At 44.4% G+C, this 18,371-nt stretch overlaps 1 protein-coding gene across 2 annotated transcripts in view; it reads right to left on the reverse strand.

Moving 5' to 3' along the window:
- Nucleotides 1-17,586, reverse strand: part of PRKCB (protein kinase C beta) — a 382,718-nt gene extending 365,132 nt beyond the window's left edge. For both annotated transcript variants that reach the window (XM_025370488.1, XM_025370487.1), the window contains exons 1-2: nt 16,937-17,586; nt 15,892-15,923 (exon numbers count right to left, since the gene is read on the reverse strand). In XM_025370488.1, coding sequence (XP_025226273.1) covers nt 15,892-15,923; nt 16,937-17,109 — 205 coding nt within the window. In that variant the 5' untranslated portion in view covers nt 17,110-17,586. The remainder of the gene's footprint in view (nt 1-15,891; nt 15,924-16,936) is intronic.
- Between the last annotated feature and the right edge of the window lie 785 nt (nt 17,587-18,371).

The raw sequence follows: 18,371 nt of genomic DNA on the forward strand, positions 1-18,371 counted from the left end.
TATGGCTTTGGAAACTGGAGCAAGATGTACTGAGTTCATCAAAATCTGTTTTCTTTTCCTCCTGGACAGAGAGCTAGTTGACATGTCCCAGCATTCCTTTCAGTTGGTTGCTTCTTTGCCTGGGTTCTGGCAAATAGAATGTGAGCAGAAGTGATATGACTTCCTTCCCCAGCTGAAGTGGTTGTGAAATGAGTGTGCTTTCTCGATTTCCCTTTCCCCCTCCACTGACCCAATGGGGAGGACCCTGGGGTCCTGTGTGATTCTGCGGAAGATGTCCTGACCAGGGCCACCTGCACTGGTTAGTGACATGAGTGAGAAATAAACCCCCTTCTGTCAAGCCACTGAGACTTCAAGGTTTGTCTGTTACAGCAGCTTTAATAGATTCTTACTAATACAGAATTTTTGAAATTTAAGCCCTAAAAATAGTTTGTGAGCTCAAGTTTTCCTAGTATTTACAGAGCTAAATTATTGGGTGGAAAAACTGTCAGAATGCCCTGGCTTCCTTGTTGAACAGTCTGGAACCGATGGGCAACATTGAAACGGGAAGCAGATGTTCCCCCAAAGAAGGCAAACGGCACCATTCCCCAATGGGTGACTCCAGAAGGTGCCTGTCTCCCATACGGATTTCACTTCCTCTATGCGAAACTAAAAAAGTCCCAGCTAACATTTCTCAGGCTCAGCCTCGGTAACTTAAAGCTCTGTGCTTTCTAAATTTTTTAACAGAAAAGTGGGCATAAGTCAATGGAGTTGCATAACAGAACAGTGGGCATAAGTTGAGGAACAGATGAAAGTAATCGTAGGTGACAGAGGTTAGGATAGTGATTACTCCTGAAGAATACAGTGGATAGGGATTGTGAGATGCTTCTGGGGGTACCAAAATGTTCTGTTTCTTGATCTGGATGTCAATCAATTCTTCTTAAACTCTTCCAAAAAATTGAGGGAATATTTCCAAACTCATTATCCAAGACTATCATACCAAAGTCAAACAAAAACATGACAAGAGAAGAAAATTATAAACCAATATCCCTGATGAACATAGATGGAAAAAAATCCTCAACAAAATATTAGCAAACCAAATTAAAAGAATTTTATTCACCATGATCAAGTGGGATTTCTCCCTGGGATGCAAGGATGGTTCAACACATAGAAATCAATAAATGTGATACCCATGTTAAAAAAATAAAGGATAAAAATCACATGATCATCTCAACAGATGCAGGGAAAAAAAGCATTTGAAAAAATTTAACCTTCTTTCATGAAAAAAGTACTCAGCAGATAAGGTATAAAGGAAATGCATTCAACACAATACTCTATGGCTTCTATTATGACAAACCCGTAGCTAACATCATTCTCAACACTGAAAAGTTGAAAGCCTTTCCTCTAAGATCAGGATGCCCACTCTCACCCCTTCTTTTCAATAGAGTACTGGAAGTCCCGGCCAGAGTAATTAAGAAAAAGAAAGAAAGAAAAGGCATCCTAATAGGAAAGGAAGAAGTGAAACTGTGTCTATTTCTTGACAAGGTGATTTTATATACAGAAAACCCTAAAGAATCCAAAAAAAAAAAAAAAAAAAGAACTGATCAACAAATTCAATAAAGTTGTAGGATGCAAAACCAACATACAAACAGTCGTGTTTCTATATTAGAATACCTAATTATTCTAATTTTCTATACTAGCATGCCTGATAACAAACTACCAGACCAGAAAAGTAAGAAAACAAACTCATTTACAATAGCAGCAAAAAGAAATTACTTAGGTGTAAATGTAACCAAGGAGGTAAACGATCTGTACACTGAAAACTATAAAACACTGATGAAAGAAACTGAGGAAAACACAAATAAATGAAAAGATATCCTGTGTTCATGGACTGGACAAATTAATATTGTGAAAATGTCCATACTATCCAAAGCAATCTACAGATTCAATGCAATTCTTATCAAAATTCCAATGTCATTTTTCACAGAAATAGTAAAAACAACCCCTAAGTTCATACAGGACCACAAAAGACCCCAAATAGCCAAATCTTGAGCAAAAAGAACAAAGCTGGAAGAATCACACTCCTTGATTTCAAAATACATTATAAAGCAATTGTAACCAAAACAGCACAGTACTAGCATAAAAACAGATGCATCAACCAGTGGAACAGGATAGAAAGCCCAGAAATAAATCCGCACATTTATAGCCAACTGATTTTTGATAAAGGTGCCAAAAACACACAATGAGGGAAAGGACAGTCTCTTCAGTAAATTGTGTTGGGAAAACTGGATATCCACATGTAGAAGAATGAAATTAGACCCTTATCTTACAAACCACATACACAATCAACTCAAAATTGATTAAAGACTTAACACCTGAAACTATAAAACTGCTAGAGAAAAACATAGGGGAAAAACTCCACAACACTGGTTTGGGCAATGATTAGGCAAAAGCAAAAGGAGACAAATGGGAAGGCATCAAACTGAAAGCTTCTTCACAGCAAAGGAAACAATTAACAAAGTGGAGAGACAGCCCACAGAATGGGAAAAATATTTGCAAACGCTGTATCTGACAAGAGATTAATACCCAAAATATACAAAGAACTCAAACAACTCAATAGCAAGAAAACAAATAACCTGATTTAAAAATGGGATCTGAACAGATATTACTCAAAAGAAGACACACAAATGGCCAATAGGTACATGAAAAAATGTTCAGCACACTAAGCACTAGGGAAATGCAAATTAAAACCACAGTGAGGTATCACCTCATACCTGTTAGAATGGCTTTTATCAAAAAGATAAAAAATAACATGTTGGAGAACACGTAGAGAAAAGGGGACCAATACATTATTGGTGGGAATGTAAGTTAGTATGGCCTTATGAAAAACAGTACTAAAAGTTTCTCAAAAAAATCTAAAAAGTGAACTACCACCGGGCATGGTGGCTCACACCTGTAATCCCAGCACTTTGGGAGGCCAAGGCAGGTGGATCACCTGAGGTCAGGAGTTTGAGACCAGCCTCACCAATACAGTGAAACCCCGTCTCTACCAAACATACAGAATTAGCCAGGCATGGTGGTGCATGCCTGTAATCCCAGCTACTTGGGAGGCCGAGGCAGGAGAATCTCTTGAACTCGAGAGGTGGAGGTTGCAGTGAGCCAGGATCGCACCATGGCACTCCAGCCTGCGCAACAAGAGCAAAACTCAGTCTCAAATTTTAAAAAAAAATTTAAAAACTACAATACAATCCAGTAACCCCACTTCTGGGTATATACTTAAAGGAACTGAAATCAATATGTCAAAGAATATGTGCATTCCCATGTTTGTTGCAGTACTATTTACAATAGCAAAGATATGGTATCAACCTAAGTGTTCAACAGAGAATGAATGAATAAAGAAAACATAGTATATACACACAATGGAATCCTACCCAGACTTAAAAATTCTATCATTTGTGACAATATACATGAATCTGGAGAACATTATACAAAGTAAAATAAGCCAGAAACAGACAAATACAGCATGATCTCACTTATACGTGGAATCTAATAAAGTTGTAGTCATAGAAGTAGAGAGTAGAAGAAGGATGGTTACCAGAATCTGGGGTGGAGGGAGGGAGTTGTTGATCAAAGGATACAAAGTTTCAGGTAGACAAGGGGAACAGGTTTGGAGATCTATTGCACAGTAGGGTAACACAGTCAATAATAAATGTATCATATATTTCAAATAACTAAGTAAATTTCAAGTGTCTCACCATAAAAAATAAGTAAACAAACTGATGGTTATGTTAATTAGCTTGAATTAACCATGCCACATTGTTAAAAGTATCAAAACATTACACTGCACATGAATTATGATTTGTCAATCAAAAATAATATTAATAGTTTTTTTTAAAAAAGCTAGCCAACAAAAGATGAATATCCAATTGAAATAAAAAGAAGTCCTTCTCTATACTATATGTCAATCCTGTTTCCCTAAGTGCATTGTTTGGCTCAGAAAGAATTATCAATACCCTCAGCCATAAATTTTGCCACAAAATGTATCCAGATAACTACCAAAAAAAATCCACACACACACACACACACGCACAAATCCAAATAATTATCAAATCTTCATTTGCAGCACTGACTAAATTCTAAAGAATGGTCTCTACCTTTAGGGAGGGAAAGAAGATCTTTAATATAGGGCCATCCCATAAAAATCACTGCCCTGACTATCCCAACAAGACAAGTGACCGTCCTGCAGACTTCACCCTCCACCTTCACCCACACTACTTGCCAGCTTCTTCAACCGAAAAGGGATATAAACACCCCACCCAAAGGGTGAAGGGAACCCAAATTTAGAAGAGTGAAATGGTCACAAATCTATTTAAAGTTGAAATGCTACCAATACATTTTTGAAATGAGGTCAGCCGATGGGGTGATCACAGATTGCAATTCAACTTTCTGAGGTTTCCCACAAATTAAAGCATCGCAAGCCAGGAAAGGGTTTCTCAGAAAGCACTGTGCTCACCCACGCTCAAATCACCTCTCTGGCCCCAGTCAAGCATTTCTCTCTCAGATCCATGGTAAGGTGCAGCTAATGCTATTGACCATGACATGTAAGCACATCCATTCTTGCATCGTCTCCTTGATTCAAGAGCATTCATCTTGCCTCCCCAACAGGATTATAAACTCAGTAAGGACAAGGACAGTGCCCAGTCCTAGGAAGAACAGAAATAACTACCATTTATCAAGTGCTTACTGTATATATGTCAGGTAGGGTGCTAAGAAACACTTCACATAAACTAGGTTTTATTATTATATCCTTTTAACTATGAAAAAACAGAAGCTCAAAGAGGTTAAGTAACTTGCTTAAGGTCCCACGGCAAGAAGTCAAGATTTAAACCGAAGTCTGTCTTTCTCCAAAACACCAACTCTTTACCACCATGTGCAGCATGTACTCAATAAACACGTCCCCACTGGGTGACAGCAGTGGAGAGGGAGAAGGAGTGGGAGGATGCCTTTCAGAGGAAAATTCATTTCTACGGCCCTCCACGTCTAAGGATGCAGTGAAGAGAGATATCCCTATTGATAGAACCATAAAAATAACCTAGTAACCACCCTCAAAATAGAACAATTAACAATATGACTGACATGAAATTCCAAATGTCTCTTTAGGGTGTGAAAAACAGCAACAGCCCCGAGGTGCTCCGGTAAGGCACCCCCACTGCTTATAAATGGCCATTTCAGTTTCTCCTGCCTGACTTCCATCCCTGCAGGCCTGGAATTTCAGGATTTGAGTCATGGCAAGTATTGTTGCCAAAGGCATCTCATGCTCCTCTTTTTCAAACATTTGGCCATTTCACTCACCCCCACACATCCCACTTTAAAACAGTGACAACAACCACTTCCTAGTCACTACACTGCCTTCACAGGGGCCAACCCCTCTGATGTGACGTTCGTCTCCCACCTGCTCCTCCCTCCCTCACACCCTCTTCTTCCTGTTCCCTGCATATGCCCTATTCTCTCTCCTCACTATCTCAACTGCGTTGTCCTGTCCTGTGCCTGAAACACCCTCCCCTGCCCTCATCCCCTTGTCAATCTGGGAACTCCCACTCCTGCTGTAAGACTGTTCCCAAATGTCACCTCCTCTGTGGAATCTTCACCGGTCCGAGGAGGAGTAGGGATGCCATCCAAAGTGTTTTTACATCCTTGGTGTAGCACTTTACATTATGTCTCAGAACTAATTGGCCATGTGCTGTTCTCCTTTTAAAAGACCAGGAAGATCTTTAAGGGTGAGGACAGTGTCTTATTTCTCTTCAAAGCCCATATGGCAACCTGACATTATACAATATATCTGTTCTATGTTATTTACTTATCACTGTTATTCTACTAGAATGTAAATTCCATGAAGTCAGTGATGCTGTTTTATTCACTGTTCTAGTTCCAATGCCTAGAACAGTACCTGATATGTAGTAGGCCCCCAATAAATATATATTAAATGAATGGAAAAACGGTTGGATAGCTGGATGGATGGGTGGGTGGGTGGATGGATGGATGGATGGAAGAATGGCTGGGTGGATGGGTGAATGGATGGATGGATGGATGGATGAATGAATGGATGGATTGCTGGATGGGTGGGTGGATGGGTGGGTGGATAGATAGATAGATAGATAGATAGATAGATAGATAGATAGACAGACAGACAGACAGACAGACAGATAGATAGAGGCAGGATCATATGTTACCCACCCAATGGTCATGAAGACATGGAGAAGCAGAACCAGGATTTAAAATTAGGCCAGATTTGAGCTTGAACTCTCAAGTCCAATTTGATACTCCCTCCCTAGAGGCCCAAAGTCTGGTCTCTGGGAAGTAGCAAGATGAAAGAAAAAGAAAGCTAGAATTCACCCCAGGAACATAGTTATGGTTGAACTAATGATGTTGCATATCTTGAACCAGTTAATTTCCATCTACTTAGCCAGTTCCAAGACCCAATAAAAGTGGATCAGAGCTCTCTGGTCTGGGCTTGAGTTCTCTTCCTGACTCTGTAGGGCAACTGTCTGTGGGCTGAGGGGGAAGGAGATGCCCAGGAGACCACAAACAAGCAGGACAAATGTCAATTAAAAGGTAATAACAACCATGGTAATGATTAACAGCTTAGCACTTCTGAATAAAAGCTGCCGTCTCTACCAGATCCTGTCCTTGCTGTTCCTCTCAACCCTCTAGAACACTAAGCATCCTTACAACACCAAAAATTTCCAGGAAAGACACTGAACTTCCCTTCTCTATTCACAAGGAGGAACAGCCAGTACAGAATCAAGCCCAGGGTAGAACAGAACCAGGCTCAACATTAGGTAAAAGTGTAACACCGCTGACCCAAAAAAAAAAGTTGGTTCACAGGTAGAAACTGATTTTTTTTTTTTTTTTTAAGACACAGTCTCTGTAGCTGGGCTGGAGTGCAGTGGTGCAATCTTGGCTCACTGCAACCTCTGCCTCCTGGGTTCAAGCGATTCTTCTGCCTCAGCCTCCCGAGTAGCTGGGACTACAGGCACATGCCACCATGCCCAGCTAGTTTTTGTATTTTTAGTAGTGAAGAGGTTTCACCATGTTGGCCAGGCTGGTCTTGAATTCCTGATCTCAGGTGATCCACCCACCTCAGTCTCCCAAAGTGCTGGCTTTACAGGCATGAGCCACCACACCTGGCCTATATTTTTATATTCTCATAATTCCCTGTAGTTCCTTTATAATACAAAAAAAAAGAATATTCAACAGATATCTACTAAGTGCCCAGATTTGTGTTAGAGGGGTGTTAAAGACCTATTAATACCAACTGAGACTTTCTCCTTAATGAAATCAGAAAGACAGACTTGACAAAAGTCCTTTCTCTCTAAGTGAGTCAACACTGTTTATTGTTAAACTACTTATAAAGTATCTTCTGAACAAGAGAAAATACTGTCCAAGTCAAAGGAATGAAGAGTTGTAATATATCAGAGATGGACACAGGGTGAGGAAGGTATTTGGGAGGCAATGTGAGTAATCTTGTGCCCCCTGAAAACTGACTTTCAGCTCAAAAAGCCTCTCACTGAAATGCTGTGCTCTCTCTTTTTATTTATTTTCTATTTATTGGCCCAGACTTGCTCCTCCACCTCTGAAATTGTCTGATTTTTCTTCTTTAGAACAGCCACCTCAAACTGCAAACCCTAAACAAAAAGGAAGTCAGCTCATTATCTGAGTCATTAACTAAGAGGAGATGAAGTTCTCTGTCAAACTGGGAAAGAAGCCATCTCAAAGTAACAGGCTAGTTCTACCAAATACTTACTCATCTTACTTGCAGCCATGATACAAATAAATATTTAGGCTTTCTCCATAGAATGTCACAAAGATAAGTCTCCTGCACATATTTTGTTTTGTTTTGTTTTTAATTGAGATAGGGTCTCATTATATTGCCCAGACTGGTCTTGAACTCCTGGCCTCAAGCAATCCTCTTGCCTTGGCCTTCTGGAGTGCTGGGATTACAGGCATGAGCCACTGCCTTCAGCCCTATTGCATATATTACCCAGGATATAGGCAGTTTTACAATACAGATTTTTAGCTGTAGTTCCTTGACAACTCAGACTTTCTCCAGTTACCTCAGAAAATGAGAAGGAGAAGTTGGGCTTTTTTTTTTTTTTTTAATTCCCAGACCACTGACTGTATCCCCAGCCATTACATAAGTTAGCTTCCCATTATATCTTCTCCTAGTACCCAGTGCATTTTCTTCAAAGTACCTAATAAAAATGAGATTAAATATGGGTGCAACGATCTGTAGAATGTCTTATCTCCCCCCACTACATCATAAGCTCCATTACAACAGAAATCTTCTCAATCTCATTCATCATCATATTTTGTCACCTAAAATAGCTCCTGACACATAGAACTTGACACATAGAACTTAACCAGTGAGGCCAGGCATGGTGGCTCTCTCCTGTAATCCCAGCACTTCGGGAGGTTGAGGTGGGCAGATCACTTGAGGTCATAGAGACCAGCCTGGCCAGCATGGTGAAACCCTGTCTCTACTAAAAATGCAGAAGTTAGCTGGGTGTGGTGGCACGAGCCTGTAACCACAGCTACTTGGGAGACTGAGCAGGAGAATCACTCAGTGAACCTGGAAGGCGGAGGTTACAGTGAACCAAGATCACACTACTGCATTCCAGCCTAGGTGAAAGAGTGAGATTCTGTCTAAAGCAAAGAAAAAAAAAAAAGAAAGAGAGAGAGAGAGAGAACTTTTAGAAGGAGAATGGAAAGATGGGTGAATGGATGGATGCATGGATGGACAAATAGATAAATGGAAAAACAGATGGATGATGAAAAGAGAGATGGATGGACGGACAAATGGAGGGATGGATGGATGAATAAATGAATGTATGTGGTGAACAGACGAATTTCCTACTGGATTTTCAAGCAGCCATCACACCTCCAAATGCCATATGTAAACACTGAGGATGTTGTATTCTCTGTAAAAAGGCTAACATTCTATCTGTGGAATTTCACACAATTTCAATGAGGAGATTGGATGAATGAAGTCAAAGAATTCATGTTATTAGAGCAAATGCCAGAACATAAAGGACTTACCTTTGAAGGCATCAATCAGAGACAAACTTTTCAGCAGATCCCCCTATCTACCCAAGAATTAATTCAACTGCATAGTTAAAAGACCAGACCATAGCTTTTAAATTATACTTAGTAATGTAATGACCTGTATCTGAAAAGTAGCAAAAGAAGATGCATATTGTGAAAATTATGACATATTCATCTACTTACATATATGTGTGTGTATACACATGTGTGTGTGTGTGAGAGAGAGAGAGACGGAAACAGAGAGACAGAGACAGAAGGATAAGCAGATTCGAGAAAAGAGAGACTCCAACAGGACAAATGTATATAAAACTATTTTCAAACCTTCAGTTAATTTTTTGACCAATTGCCTTCTTCTATATCTTCTTTTTTATTGGCCTAGATACACTATAAACATGCTGCATCTAGTTGTGGGCAGTATCTGGAGTATCATTAGTGCTCGGAAATAATATATTTTTTAAAAATTATTTCCTAAGAATCTGTATATCATATCATCTAGATTTTCAAAGGTCATATTTTCCATATTTACTTAGAAAGACGTTCTGTTGCCCAGTGACAAAGCTTCAGGCTCCTCCTGAGTGCTCCACAGTGAAAAATGAATTTGCTGTTGCCTATCCAACAAATCAGCCCTCCTTTTTAAGACTCAGCGTTAACCCACTCAAAGATTCTTATTTCGATTGGGACATTGAGCCTGAAATCCTTCTTCAGGTGGAAAAAAAAAAGAAAAAAGCCAGATCATCAAACACGAAGTCAAAAAGCCTCTGCCTTTTATTCACATAGAAGCCCGCAGGACACATTTAGAATAAGCTAAAAGGTGAGTGGAGTTTGGCTCACAGGTCTCTGGGGTCTGCTTCTGGGAAGAAAGAGAAGTGAAACAATAGAAGCAACCTCTAAACTTGCAGCCTGACTTGGTGATTTTTTGAAAAAATGGCCCTCTTTATGATTTTACTAAGAAAATTCAACCTGAAGTGCATGAGGTCATATTATACATTTCTAGGGAACACTGCCCAAAATAAAATTAACCTTTGATTCATTTTTGTTATATAAAGACACGTATGCTATGCTAATCTACATGTGTTAATTACCCACTAAAATAAACTTCTGTTTGATAGGGTAAATATTGAAAAAAACAACAATGGCTGGAGCCATGTCATGACTTGGGGTTTTTTAAGAATAATTATACCTACAAGATTTAAAAACCTGTTTTCTAATCTACATGGGAAAAAGAAGAGCTGACTTACTCATTATCATCAATTCTAGCTTTTCATAGAAAATAAAATTAACCTTTCATTTTTTGTGGTATAAAAAAGTGCACACTCTTCTAATCTATATGTGTTAACTACACACTAAAATAAACTTATATTTGATTTGATAGAATTGATATTGATGAAAACAACTGTGGTCGGAGTCATGTCAGGCTTTGGGGTTTTTTTAAGAATAATTTCAATTAGAAGATTTAAAAACATGTTTTCTAATCTACATGAGAAAAAGAAGAGCCAACTTACTCATTATAATCATCAATTCTAGCTTTTCATAGAAAATTTGTGCGCTGGGGTTTTTCTAGAGAGTCCATGGCAGGTTCAGATCTTTCTCAGAAGGAAAGACAATGCTACCCAGGCCTGGGTTTCTGGGCCCAGACACTGAACTGAGCACTCACTGGTGTTACCCAATACCCAGGAAGAAATACGCCCAAGAAGAGAAACTATCTAAGTGCATGAAAGAGGCCTAGTCATTTAACAAGTTCCAGAATGAACTCTGTCCCACTTTGACACAGTTTCCTACTGCGAATCAAGTAACACTGATGGTCTCACTTAGAGTCATTGATACTTGCTGTGGCTATTTCTCAGCTCCACCTCATTATTCTTCACCACAACCCTACGACTTAGGTACTATTATCCCCATTTTACAGATGAGGAGACCAAGGTTGCTACTGGGGGATGACTTGCCCAAGGTCACAGAGGGAGTAAGCGGCCCATCACAGATATATACCCAGTTCTGCTGGACTCCAACTCCTTGCTACGAATTCCAAATCTCTATATTTTATTGCCTATTTCTACCAAATTCACTTCCTTTACAAAAACAAACAAAAAACACTTCGGGAGGCCAAAGCAGAATGAGACTCCTGGCTTGAGGCCAGGAGTTTGAGACCAGGCACAGGCAGCAAAGCAAGACCCGCTATCTCTACAAAAAAAAATTTAAAATTAAAAAATATATATTTGGCCAGGTTCAGTGGCTCACACCTGTAATCCTAGCACTTTGGGAAGCTAAGGCAGGCAGATCACCTGAGGTCAGGAGTTCGAGACCAGCCTAACCAACATGGCAAAACTCCACCTCTACTAAAAATATAAAAATTAGCCAGGTATGGTGGCACATGCCTGTAGTCCCAGCTACTCAAGAAGCTGAGGTACAAGAATCACTTGAACCCGGGAAGTGGAGGTTGCAGTGAGCTAAGATCATGCCACTGCACCCCAGCCTGGATGACAGAATAGACTCCGTCTCCAAAAAAAAAAAAAAGGCGTGGTGACACACACCTGCAGTCCCAGCTAGTCAGGACACTGAAGCAGGAGAATCGCTTGAGCTCAGGAGTGTGAGGCTGCAGTGAGCTATGATCATGTCACTGCCCTCCAGCCTGGGCCACACAGTGAGACCTTGTCTCTAAGAACAAAATTTAAAAAAAAAAAAAAAAAAAGGAAGAAGGTTTTTCTCACTACCAAACTATAAAGTCTTCTGAGAATAAGAGTCTCATTCTACCCAACGGCTTGGGTAGAATTAATTAATTACAATTAAAGCTCAAATGCAGGTCCTAAGTTCCTGTAAAGAATGCCATAGAGACAGCCGGCACTGTGGCTCATGCCTATAATCCCAACACTTTAGGAGTCCGCGGCAAGTGAATCACCTGAGGTCAGAAGTTTTAGACCAGCCTGGCCAACATGGTGAAACCCCATCTCTACATAATTTTGTAAAAATATTAAAATTATCCAGGCGTGGTGGTGGGCCCCCGTAATCCCACATAATCCCAGTTATTTGGATGGCTGAGGCAGAAGAATCGCTTGAACCCCGGGAGATGGGGGTTACCGTGAGTTGAAATGGTGCCACTGCACTCCAGCCTGGGCAACAGAGCGAGACTCTGTCTTGAAAAAAAAAAAAAGGAAAAGAAAAAATAATGCCATAGAGAGAAATCTGCCTTGCTTGTCAAAGGAGTTCCACTTCTACTCTAGAATTTAGGCAATTTTACAATAGGGATCTTCAGCCCCAGTTCCCTGTCATCAAATACATTCTTAAATTACCTCCCAGAGAGTGGTTTTATAAGAAATAGACAGAGTGGAAACAAAAAGGGAGAAATTATGTGGCAGTCAACCTGAAGTTTTGTCCTATCATCATACAAAAGCAAGAAAATCGATTCTTAAGCTCCCCTGAGCACATGGAAATCCATAATTTCCTGTGGTTTATGAGTTTTCCATCCTTCCTCTCCCAACCCATAGCAGTGTACCCAATTTCCATATAGAGCATGAAGGTAACTCTCAATGGTTTCTTTGCCTTGAGATCATCCTACATACCTCCTACCGGAGTGGCAGAGACGATATCCTCTCTCTGCTTATATTTTTGAAATGGAAACATCCTCTAAATAGTGGCTGCCTGAAATAAACACTACATTTCCCACATGCTCCCTCGCAGCAAGGTGTGGGTATGTGATTAAACCCTAGCTAATAGGATATAAGTCGAAGGATCTTGAGCAGCTTCCCCAAGTGACACCGAGCATGTGCTATTTGCCCTTCTTTACCCCTTTCTTCCTTCCTGCTAGCTGAAAGAAGGGTGTGAGGGAGGACTCCACAGTCTAGCATCCTTCTTGGACCAGAAGATAATTGTCACTCCGCAGGGATGGCAGAGCAGAAAACTGAAAGGAACTTGAGGCCCTGGGTTCTGGATTGCTGACTTAAGTGAGATCATAAAACCTTATGTGTTTTGTATAAACTGTTGATTCCATTGTAAGTGGATTCACTTTCAGAGGAAATATTTGGTACCAAGAACAATCAGATACTAAGGAACTCCTCAGTGGTTCCAGAATTAGTCCCAGGCAATACTGAGTACCAGGGATAAATTTCCCTCCTTCCTGTATGTTCCCATTCTAAACATCTCAATTTCAGGGACTGCCAATCTGCCCCTCCCCTCACTCCTCCCTACTCCTGCCCAAATGGAATATGCTGTCAAAGCAGCTACACAGAGTGACCAGAAGTTCATGGCTGAATTTCGACTCTTACCTGGCAGGCAGTTCCATAGCAAAGCAACCCTGCAGAGCCAGTCTTCTCTCGTACCAGCTGCCCCACCACTGGGCTAGTCTGGGGACAATCATAAGCGCTGATATTTTCTGAGCATACTCTGTGCCAAGCTCTGGCCCAAGAATCTTGGATATTGCAATGAGTTGGAGCTGCTCAGCCACACTATGGTACTGTTACTGGCTCCGTTTTATAGACAAGGAGGCTGAAATACAGAGAAGCTAAGTAATACGCCTGAGAAGTCTCAAAGCCAGGATTCAGACCGACAGGGACTTGCCTGGTAGCCTGTGCACAGGCCCACTTCTCTACACTGCCTCTTGGTCAGGAGGCAGGGAGGAGAAAAAGAAAGGCAATTTAAAAAATAGACACTCCAGAGGGGCATAGCGGCTCACACCTATAATCCTAACACTGCGGGGCTGAGGTGGGAGGACTGCTTGAAGCCAGGAGTTCAAGACCAGTCTAGGCAACATCGCAAGACCCCTTCTCTACAAAAGTTGTTTTAAAATTAGACAGGCATGGTGGTGTGTACTTGTAGTTCCAGCTACTCAGGAGGCTGATGCGGTAGGATCGCTTGAGCCCATGAGTTTGAGGCTGCAGTGAGCTCTGATCATACCACTGTACTCAGCCTGGGCAACAGAGTGAGACTCTGTCAAAAAAAAAAAAAAGGCACTCCTATCTCTAAAGTGGCCATATTTCATGACAAACTTTAATTCTGCCTTTTTCTCATAACATCAAAAAAGTCCTGTTATCTTCCAGACTTTGAGTTAGAGGATCTCCTATTTCAGATGTGTCATGCCTTGCACATTCCAAAGTGACTTTCCCATCCATCAATAACAACAGAGCAGGTGGCATAGAAGAGCTGTGGTAAAAATGTTTAAAAATCGCCCCCGGCCTCAGCAAGAGACAAAGACTGAAACTGATTCATGGAAGTGAAAGGCAACCTCAAAGAAGAAATTACATATTCCAGCACCAAGACACTATTGGTGTTTTGCTTGAGGGGTCAAAGTTCTAGAAAACAGTCCAAACTTGTTTGCACCAGGGCCTAAGTTGTTGCCACTTAAAAAGACTTGAGGAGTCCTCTGGTGTGGGGCAGTGGATCCAAATCTTGGTAAGAGAGGCTGTGTAGGTTGGCAGGGCTCACTGAGCCCACTGGGGCCTCGATCTCAGAAGAGTATGCACAAGTCTCAGAGGAGCACAGTGCCATGCTGCCAGCAAGCAAACATTCTGCACCACTGATGATGCCACCTACACTCACTAGGGATCACTTTACTTTTCCCCGGAGGGTGGAGGTGCAGCCACAAAACTGTCAGTCAGTGCTAAGTCACATGTCAGACTCTTCCACACTCAAATACTTTCTTTTGATTTAAACCCAGCTCCCCAGGGTGGTGGTCAATTTGCCCCTAAAGATACAATACCCCAGAACCCAGAAATGCACTGTTTCTTACCAAACTCAATCTTGCCAAGCCTAAGAGAAAATTAAAAAAAAAAAAAAAAAAACATACACACACAAACTTTCCAGATGAGAGGTTGCAAATTTAAATGCCTACAGGGGCCAGAAATGGATGAAGTGGTCCCAACTGGGATCAACTGAGACAAAATGGTAAAGCTGTTCCCCATCTACGACAACGGCTCTCAGCTCCAAACGATTGTTTTCACGCGAAAGTCAGACGATTTCTCAGCAAAGTTAAAGTTGGAAATTAGGATGTGCATGTGAAATCTCCCGGTTCTAAAATGTTCACATCAAATTCACAAATAAGACACCCTAAGGGCTACACAGAATTGCGCGTGACTTTTGGTCCTGGAGAGCCAATTTGTAATCTGTCTTTCAGACAGGAGCCCCAAAGACGGGGGAGGGGGGCACCTTACACGTGACCAAGTCACCACCAGCAGGTTTGATACCCCTGGTTAGGGTCCAGGATCTCAAGCCAGATGCAAGAACTCAGGTAACCAGTGCCCTGGAGACTTTTCTGTTTCTACCCAGAAGATAGGGTGATTTAAACCAGGGTCTGAGAAACACCCCCTCTGGAACTACTTCTTTCAGAGAGAGAGGAGGCCCAGGAGACAAATACAGTCGTCTTTCTAGGGGATGTGCCATCTGCAGAGGAGCAGCAGCCACCTGCGGAGACCTCTGCAAGGCAGGGCGAGGCAGAACCTCCCTGGGTGAGATAAGGAAGGGACATGGGCAGAGAAAGGGGGAGGAACTAAGAGGGACAGGTTCTCCCAGAAACGTCCCGGGAAGACGCTTTCTCCCCCAGCAGAACTGACCATGCCAGGATTGCTTCAGGAGGCTGCTTTGACTCTTCCAGAGCAGGGAAGGCAGGAAGGGTAGGTGCACTTCCTTGGCATGTAAGCCTCCCAGCGCCATCGGCCCCAGTCACACACACACCCCTTAAAAGGACCCTGTTGTGGTGAAGAATTCCTAGCCTGGGAGGTCACTCTGACCAATGTAATTCTTTCACTCTCTGCCTAACTCAGTAACTTCTATAAAGTCTTTTTCACCCTCTCTTCCCACAAATAGCATCCCCAAAGCCCCAGAGCCTACCTTGGCACTGGAATCCCTGCTTCCCGAAGCCCCTGCAAAAGCAGAAAGAGGTGTATGTCAGGCAGCCCGGGGGAGCCCAGCCTCCAGCTAGTTCCCCACAGAGTCACCCCCCTTCCTCCCTGCCTCTGCACCCCAGGTGCAAACTCCCAACCACAGGCGGGTGCCCAAGAGTCTTCCGCCTTTGTGGGGGTAGGTGGGAGCTCGGCTGTAACCCCCATCTCCCTTCACTCCTGCAGAAAAGAGAAGGCTGCGACCACCAGGTGGCGGGATAGTGGGGAGCGTTTCCCGGGGTAGGGGCTGAAGGCAGGCAGTAGATCTGCCCACAGATGCCCCAGCATCCTCCGGAAAAGAGAATAGATAAAGACGCATTCTGAGGGAGGGCGAGAGTGACCCCGCGGCGGTGGTGTCCCCTGGGAGGGGGACTGGGAAGGAGGAAAGGATGCCCCACTACTGAAGGGACCGGGGAAGAAAGGGGCCCGCAGTGATATGACCGAGGAGTGGAAAGGGGAACCCAGGCCCTCGGGAAGGGGCAATGGGAGATAACACAGGGCGCTGCTCGAAGGCAAAGAGGAGGGAGAAAGGATGTCCCATGCCCGCAGGGAGATAGAGAAGGACACCCAGGGCGCTGCCCTCCGGAAACAAGGGGTGGGGGGCGAGGGCTCCTCGCGCCCGGAAGCAGGCGGAGAGATAGGGAACCCCGGGTCAGAGAGCACCCGAGGCGCTGCCCTCCAGGGCAGGCACAGACCCCGCGCGCTCCTAGCCAGGTGGAGCAAAGGCGCCCGCGACGCTGCCCCTGGGCGCTCTAGAGGCGCCTGGGAGCAGGAGAGGGCAGGAGGCGCCCCGCGGAGGACCGTCTGGGATCGGGGTGGGGACAGGGCAAACGCAGGACTGTCCATTCGGGAGTCCCAGGCAGCAGGGTCCGGAGCGGGGAGTCCGGGGACGCGGGGTCCCGGGGTGCGGAGGGCGCAGAGGGCGCGGAGACGGGGTCCCCGGCGCGGCGCTGCCCTCGGGGGCCCGGAAAGGTGCCCTGCGCGCGCGCGCTCACCAGATGAAGTCGGTGCAGTGGCTGCAGAAGGTGGGCTGCTTGAAGAAGCGGGCGGTAAATTTGTGGTTCTTGACCTCGTGCACGTTCTTCTGCCGGAGGGCGCCTTTGCGGGCGAAGCGCACGGTGCTCTCCTCGCCCTCGCTCGGCGGCGGCCCCGCAGCCGGGTCAGCCATCTTGCGCGCGGGGAGCCGGAGCCTGAGAGGTGCCGGCCCCGGGGCCCCGGGACCGCGGGCTGCGGGCCGGGGAGGAGCTGGAGGCGGCGGCCGCTGCTGCACCCGGGGCCGCGGGCGCTTCCCCTGCGCCGGCTCTGGCGGCCGCGGCGCGCGGAGCCAGGGCTGTCACTCGCCCAGCTGCTGCCGCTCGTCCAGCTGCGCTTGGCACCGCTGGCCCCAGCTGCGGGGGAGGGAGGCGGAGCCCCGGGCCAGCCCCGCCCTCCTCATTTGCATCGCGTCCAGGCCCCGCCCAGCGCCGCCAGCTGCTTTACATATCCGCGCCCGGGCGGCCGTGGGCCTCGCGGCGAAGCGTCCACAGCCGCAGCTCTGCAGCGATGGGACCGCAGCCCGGGGTCGCCGGACCCAAGCCTCGCCCCTCACCCCACCCCGTGCTCGGCCCCCGGGGCTGCGTTCAAGAGATGTGCCCCGGGGAGGAGCGAGAGTGGAAGGACCTACGGGGCGAAGGGGAGCGGGTGGAAGGGGTGGGGCGCAGCGAATTCCACCCCGGCCTCTGCGGAGACTGGTACCCATCCACCCCCATCCATCCCATTGGTCATTCTGCACGCGTCTCCTGGAGGGATGGGCTCCCGCTGTCACTCATTCGGAAAGGCTTGTGGCCGCACACACTTACACACACATACACATACACGTTCCGCAGAGGTAGGGGAGGAGCGATCTTTATTTTATATATCTCTAACTCCACCACAAAGAAGATTCTTGGCTTTGCTTGCCGCCTGCACGTTTGGAAGAGAACTCCCTACCTTCTGTCCATCCCCTCTACAAAAAGACTCCGTTTCCCCAACTGTAACATAGGGTTAACAGTGTGGGGGGGAAGGATTTCAGTAGATCATTATTTTCCAAATTTCATTCATTTCTGACTCGACTTCACAAATTCTGGTCGTATTTGTGCACCCTCTGGCGGGGGATGGGGAAAACCTGTCTCTTTTGGTCTATCTGAGTTTGAATAGCAAGAGGTATCTATGTTATCAAAATATCTCCAGGTGCCATCATCTGCCCTAAGCATCTTCGACTGAAGTTATCTTTTATTTGTTAAGAGAGGAAATTAATAAATGCTACAGGAGTGTTAAAGACATTAATATCAAACCAGGACTCTCCCCTTGATGTGATCTGAAGGTAACTGAAAGGGTAATAATTGTCTGCAATGTGTAATTCAATGTTATTTAGCGCCCTGTTCATGCACAAGGCCTAAACATACCCACAGC

The sequence above is a fragment of the Theropithecus gelada genome, chromosome 20 (assembly GCF_003255815.1).
Source record: "Theropithecus gelada isolate Dixy chromosome 20, Tgel_1.0, whole genome shotgun sequence".
Lineage (NCBI taxonomy): Eukaryota > Metazoa > Chordata > Mammalia > Primates > Cercopithecidae > Theropithecus > Theropithecus gelada.